Source organism: Elgaria multicarinata, chromosome 11, assembly GCF_023053635.1.
Source record: "Elgaria multicarinata webbii isolate HBS135686 ecotype San Diego chromosome 11, rElgMul1.1.pri, whole genome shotgun sequence".
In the NCBI taxonomy this organism is placed as follows: Eukaryota; Metazoa; Chordata; class Lepidosauria; order Squamata; family Anguidae; genus Elgaria; species Elgaria multicarinata.
This window is the reverse complement of record NC_086181.1, coordinates 33,175,045-33,181,226: the sequence shown is the minus strand read 5'-3', so window position 1 is coordinate 33,181,226 and position 6,182 is coordinate 33,175,045. Positions and strand designations below refer to the sequence as shown.

General features: G+C 44.5%; 1 protein-coding gene across 2 annotated transcripts; it reads right to left on the bottom strand.

The window, feature by feature from the left end:
- Positions 1 to 6,182, bottom strand: LOC134406294 (dual specificity protein phosphatase 14-like). 2 transcript variants are annotated; one of them, XM_063137648.1, is made up of 3 exons: positions 6,096 to 6,182; positions 4,512 to 4,601; positions 1 to 1,779 (listed from the first exon to the last, which is right to left on the bottom strand). In XM_063137648.1, exon 3 carries the CDS (start codon positions 1,772 to 1,774, stop codon positions 1,133 to 1,135), a length of 642 nt encoding a protein of 213 aa, XP_062993718.1. In that variant the 5' UTR covers positions 1,775 to 1,779; positions 4,512 to 4,601; positions 6,096 to 6,182; the 3' UTR covers positions 1 to 1,132. The 2 variants fall into 2 exon arrangements, with proteins under 2 accessions (XP_062993718.1, XP_062993717.1); XM_063137647.1 differs by lacking the exons at positions 4,512 to 4,601; positions 6,096 to 6,182 and adding an exon at positions 2,246 to 2,388.

Below are 6,182 nucleotides of genomic sequence, written 5' to 3'. Positions count from 1 at the left end.
ATACCTAAATTGCAGGTCTGCCACCTCAGGAATAAACTTTCTCCTTAAAACTGCTGTTACATTATTCTTTTTGATAGTCTCTCTGTAGCATTTTTTTAATTTAAACCCCCACCACCACCACCCATTATTTCCTATTTCTAGTGACAGCTTTTTTCAGGAAAATGTGCTCTCTTGTAAAGTGCTTAGAAAACTGCCCTTCACACACTATCAAAATTCCACCATATTTACTTTGTTCCTGAGGAGGGAGTGATGAAAGAGACTGACTTTTGATATTGAACTGCAATCCTTGTCAGAAATAGATTTGCACTTCAGCCCCTTTCCAGTTAAAAATCCACACTTAGTGCGATTTGTCTCCTACAGCTTTGAGTGGCCCCTTTACTGAGGTAATAGTAAAACGTTTCCTCTTTCCCATATGAGTGTACTAAAACTACTATTCATGACACTCATGGGCCAGATTGCAGCCTGCTCAGCAAAAACTATTGTATTGGAATTCTCCATCTGCTTTCTAAAGCTGTTAACTTCCATCTTGCCATTGGAAGTTTGGTCATTTTTGGCTTCTTGACTTCTGCCTCATCACTGGTGGAGCAGTCCTTGAACATTGTGCCTCTGGAACAATGTTAAGATTAATTCCTATCACCTTAGTGCTTAAATTTCACTCCCTGAGGGGGAAAGTGTATTGTGTTTATTAAAAATAAAGTAAACCCAAGCCCTAATGCTTGAAAGTAGTTCTAAGGTTCTATATCTTCAAAAGATTTTTTTCTTCTCTTCCTCCTCACTAAGGGAGAATTAATATATTAAGACCTTGGAGCCCCTGCTATAGATAGAAGTCTTAACAGCCTATACCTTGTTTTTAACTATCCTCCAAATATAAGCAAAATATAAATTCTTAGCAATATTTGACATGGTGGTGCCAAACACCAAAGTCTATCACATTGAAAGGTCCAAGCAACTCAAGTCTTTTCCATGATCTACTCATATTGCAAGGTCTTACAAGAAGGCTACCATAACAGAATTTCTTATCAAGGTCCACCATGCCAGAAGGTCTTATTAAGGTCCTAACATGGTTGGAAACATTTTGACCCTAAATTCAAGCAACCCACCACCCAACCATCTTCCCAAAGTTGCCCAAAGTCTATCTTACGTTCCACAAGGGAACCAGCCCACGGGTCTCCTTTTCATAGACATCTGGGATCAACCCAATGGGTGAGGGTACCATCTTGACCGTGTTCTTGCCAAACAGCTTGCGTTCATACTCAATGAGTTGTCTCCAGAAGCCTACGTTGGGCCTTACAATGGGGCGCCTGCTCTTCACCCATTCATGGGCATCCAAGAGGCTCAACCGGTGGTATTTCATTAAGTAGGCAATACAGAGGGAGGCAGATCTACTTACACCTGCCACGCAATGGACAAGGGTTCTTCCATTCTTCTTCCCAGTCTGATGTATCCTGTCAGCCACGGAATCAAAGTACAAGGACAGCGGAGCATGGGGGAGGTCAGGGACGGGCACTTTGACATAGTCAATATCCGGCCAATTGGCATTGGGGATTTCCATGGTGGCATTCACTACGCAAGTCACCGCCCTGGAGTAGACCATATGTCTGTTGGATGCAGCATTGCCAGAGCAGAGGTAGAGGCAGGGGGAGATCTGAGCAATGCCTCCTAAAACGGACAAAGTGTTCCCAGCCGTGGGAGACGGTTTGGCCACAGAAGGGGGCGGAGAACGGCGGAAGAACCCATGGTTCCGGAAATTCATGGCGGATGGTTCAGCGTACATAACAGCTATGGGAGAAGAAGAGAGGCAAAAATCTTAAGAATTGGTGCACTTTAAATAGAGTTAAAAAGGCACAATCCAATTTTCTAGTTCTCTTACTTAAGGCTAGTACTCAGAACTAACATGCACCAGACATCAAAAGTTCATATACCCTGATTCTGTCCCCTTTTCCAGTTCCCCCACCCCTCTGGCCCCCATCCAACAGATACAAATTCAAAGTCAAATGGATATAGGGAGATTTGGGGTGAAGTAGAGATGGGAGTTAGAAATTACTTTTAGACTAGACAGAAGAGATGGATAGGGTAATTGGGTGAATTGCAACATGATGCAACAGAGGAAAACAAGGCAGATGAATAGATAGAGCAAAGTGAGTTGATAGATGAGTTCATAAGTAAATGAAGGTATGAAAGATGGAGACAGACAGATCAGCAAGTACTACTTTTGCGCAAAGCCACATATTTCCCCATATCCTACCTCTGTCATACCCTCAGAACTCTCTAGCAGCTGCTCGTTCTCATGCCGTGAAGCCGCCTGCTTCTGACGGCTGAAGGGGGGGGGAAGGAGCTAGAAACAGTGATGCTGCAGGAATGATGCGGATGATGGAGACGATGGGAAAATGGAGGAATAGGGGGAGGGAGTGGACAGCCTCTTAAAGGGGCAGTAGACTGGACTGGCTCTTGGACTCTCTCCACCCCTCCTCTATCAGAGTGCCCATTCCTAATCCTCGTCCTTCCCCCCCCATCCCTTTACTATCACAGCAATAGGCTCAAAACAGGGAGGGGAAGGTTGAATGCTAATTTGTGACTCAGACTTGTAGGTCATGATTATTGGCACTTAGGGATGGAGACAGTTTTTGTATCAAGAGGTTCTCCCCATCCTCTATACTGGCAAGAGAGAGAGAGACATATATTCATCATTCCCTACCATTTTGGCTTTCCTGTTCCCAATATCAGTTCTCTAATTCACCTATCTGACCCTTTCACACCTCCACAGTAAACACCACCAAAATCCATATAAAGACCCTTTCTTTAATAAAAACAAATGAACACCCAGCATATTGTGGTCCTAACTCAATGTTACTGGTGTCTCCTGCAATTTGAACTATGCTTGCAATATACATGCATAGTCTACCAAGATGTTTTTGGATACAAGTATGCTCAAGGATTTATTAATTAATTCTTCCAAGGTTTGTACTGGATCAATGGGTGTGATGTTGTTTAGTAGGATATACTAGATCTTGGAGAACAACATTGGGCTTTGCTTTTTCTTACTGGGGCATTTAAGAGTATCACTTAGTTTTATTACTTTACTAATAGGATTCTGTGCAGTCAGCTAAGATAAACCTCTGTGCAATTAGAACTTGTGAGCCTAATTTACCTTAACCCCCAGCCACACACACACCAGCTCACACAACCCTTTTTGTGAGTACTCTCTGAAGCAAGCACCCTTGAAAACTGGGTGGAACACTGGTCCAGGGAGAACATATACTCAAGATCACTTAACACAGATTGGCTAGCCCTTAACACATTTTAAATTACTCTATGACCACACTCAAGGTAACTGCTAGATTTTGAAAAAGCAATTCCCCATTTTGCCCCCTACCAATGTATGCTCACATCTTGGGTAGTAGATCTAGAATGTGTTAGTGCTCAAAAATAAAGGCTAGGTGATATTCTGAATTAACTCACCCAGAATAAGAGGGTGTGATCTTGTAACCATATCCTTTAACTGCTTCCCAAAAATCCCCTACTTAATTCAGTGTGTGTGCTCCTCCACACCCAGCTTTCCCCCCTGTTCTGTTACATCAAAACTGCAGCCTGGATGGCTCTCTAGGAATCCTCAATTCTGATTGCAGCTTCCACCTACTTAATGTCTTCATCCTATGAGGGCTATTTCCGTCAAAAAAATCTCCTTTTCAAACTCCTTTCATCTTACACATGCCTATAATGCTGAATCATATCCCTTTCAAACCTCAAAATGCACAAGCATTCAGACCCCACTCTGTCTGTATCATCTATAAACACAAAGCCTGTTTTGCACTACAAAAGGTGCATAATTATCATGTATACATCTAATCTCCAAGCCCTGAATTTAACTTTTCCCACTAATATAGATGTCCAAAATGTTTAATCTTAGTCACATGCATACCACTCACCCTACATTCCAGAGTCAGACATACGAACATGGCTACCCTCATCTGACTCCCCAAAAGAGGCCCTCAAACCCCTTCTCACTTTAACCTCAATATTGTGAACAAACCATTCCTTTTCCCAAACTCCAAATTTGTCCAAACAATATCCCAGTTTTCTTCTACGTCCCACAAATGCACGATCCTCATTTTCACGCCTTGTGTCATTTCTGAGCTCTCCGTCTCTAAACTGCCCTGAAAAAATGTTTCAACTCATTTTAAATCAAAGATGTGAGCTGGCATTTATCTGCCTCCCATATAGTCACTAAATCTGATCCCATACACCCCTCTTCTCAGCACCCCAAATTACTTCTCACCATTAAATGGCACTCTCCCTGAAAACACCATTTCCAATTAGTATATCAGATGTTCCCAATCCTGGAACCTAAACCCACTCCCAACTATTCAGATCCTCCTCTGCCCCTGCCAATTTCTCCCTAGTCCCCACCTCAGAAATCACGACCTTTGCACACAGGAAAATAGCAGTGCCAAAGTCAGTTACTCCCTTTACTCCAAACAACTCCAAACATTTTTTAACAAATTAAAAATTACCTGTCAGGGCTGTCTTTCAATGGAGGCTCCGAGAATAGCTCTCAAAAACTCTTCTCTGAAAAGAAACCTGCTTTTGGACCACCTAAATGCCTTTGGAAAAGAAGAGTAATAAGAGTGAGGAGGGAACTGAATTTCTGTTTCAGGATCTGAGAGAATTATCCCTTTCTTCTTTCTCTGCTTCCAAATAGCACTCTCTCTCTCTATATATATATATGTGCATATATAATCTATAATAAATATAATATAATATATATCTATATTCTTCTGCCCTCTTCCAGCTTCTTTCCTTGTCTCCTAGCTTTGCTTTTCTTAATCTTCTTCTTTCTGGGTGGAGATCTGGAGTTTCCTTCTCGGTCTCCCCCCAGCATTGCCTATATACCACCCCTGCCAGCCCCCTCCCCTCCTGGACCACTCAAGCGTTGGTGGTAACAAAGGGTTGCCATGGCGACGGGATGCGGAGGAGGATGCTGTCGTCAGAGCCGGTGACACAAACAGGGGCTCGCGAAGGAGGAGGCAGAGGCGGGGGCGGGGGAGGGCCCGAAAGAAAAAAAACCTACACGGATTTCCCCCCCTCCCTCCTCCGCTTCCGGCGCAGATTCGCTTCCTCTCACCGTGGAGAATGTGACCCCACCCAAGCGCTGTCCTGGAAACATCATCAATGTTACAAAACTCGCTGCAAGCAAATATTTAAAATTAATATGTCTTCTTAGTAGAACTCGAGGGGTTCCAGAAAGTAACAGGAGAGTGTTTTCTCCCTGCGTCGCAAGAACGATGGTGCTTCGTTTTCACAAACATACAGGGCCAAATCAGACATTACTTTAAAGTGCGTCTAGCGGCTACGATTCCCCCCCCCTTTCCCTTTTCTTTGTTACTGTAGATCCTGATCCGGGGGGGGGGGCTGCATCTACTCTAGAGTAAAAATGAAGGCCGACATAGCTGCTAGACACACTTTGGTGGCCCAGCAGAGCTACCAACTGGGGCCTCCTCTTCGGTGGTGCCTGCTTTGGGGGAAGCTCACACTACTTGCGGGACTCTCCCTCGCTCTCCCCGTTCTCTACCAACTATGCGTCACGCTCTCAGCCCACCGTCCTCTCCCCACCCTCACGCTCCTGCCACTGGAGAAAGGGAGGGAGGTGCGAGGAGCGCTCGTGAGTCACATCGAATGCGCCAAGATTCCAGTCCCTGGGGCGGTTTAACTAGCATGTAGCTAGAAAGGAAAGGACAACGAGGGCTCGGGTGAAGATCTCACAAGTACAGTAGGAAGGCACGGAGAGGGGGCGTGAGGAGGGAAGAAAAGGCTGCCAAGTTAGAAGCATCCGATTTTAGGACATAACAGTTATAAAACTCTTTGTTCTTTAACTACATTACACTGTGTGAGAGGAACTTAGGGCACTGAGGACCTAAGTGGGGAAAAACCCTATAGAACAGAGCTATTACCATCTTTAAAATTCATCTCCGTCCGCCATATCCATTTATTTTTCCTGGAAGAAAGATATCCCCCCTTTAAAGGCGTGACTGAGCATTGGAACCTCCATGTTCAGAGCCAGTATACCAGATGCTAGCGACAAGCTGTCGCCTTCATACCTTCCTTGTGGTTGGTGGTGGCATCTGGCCGATCAATGCAGGAAACAGGCTACTGGACCAGGAAGGACCTTGGTGCGATCTAGCAAG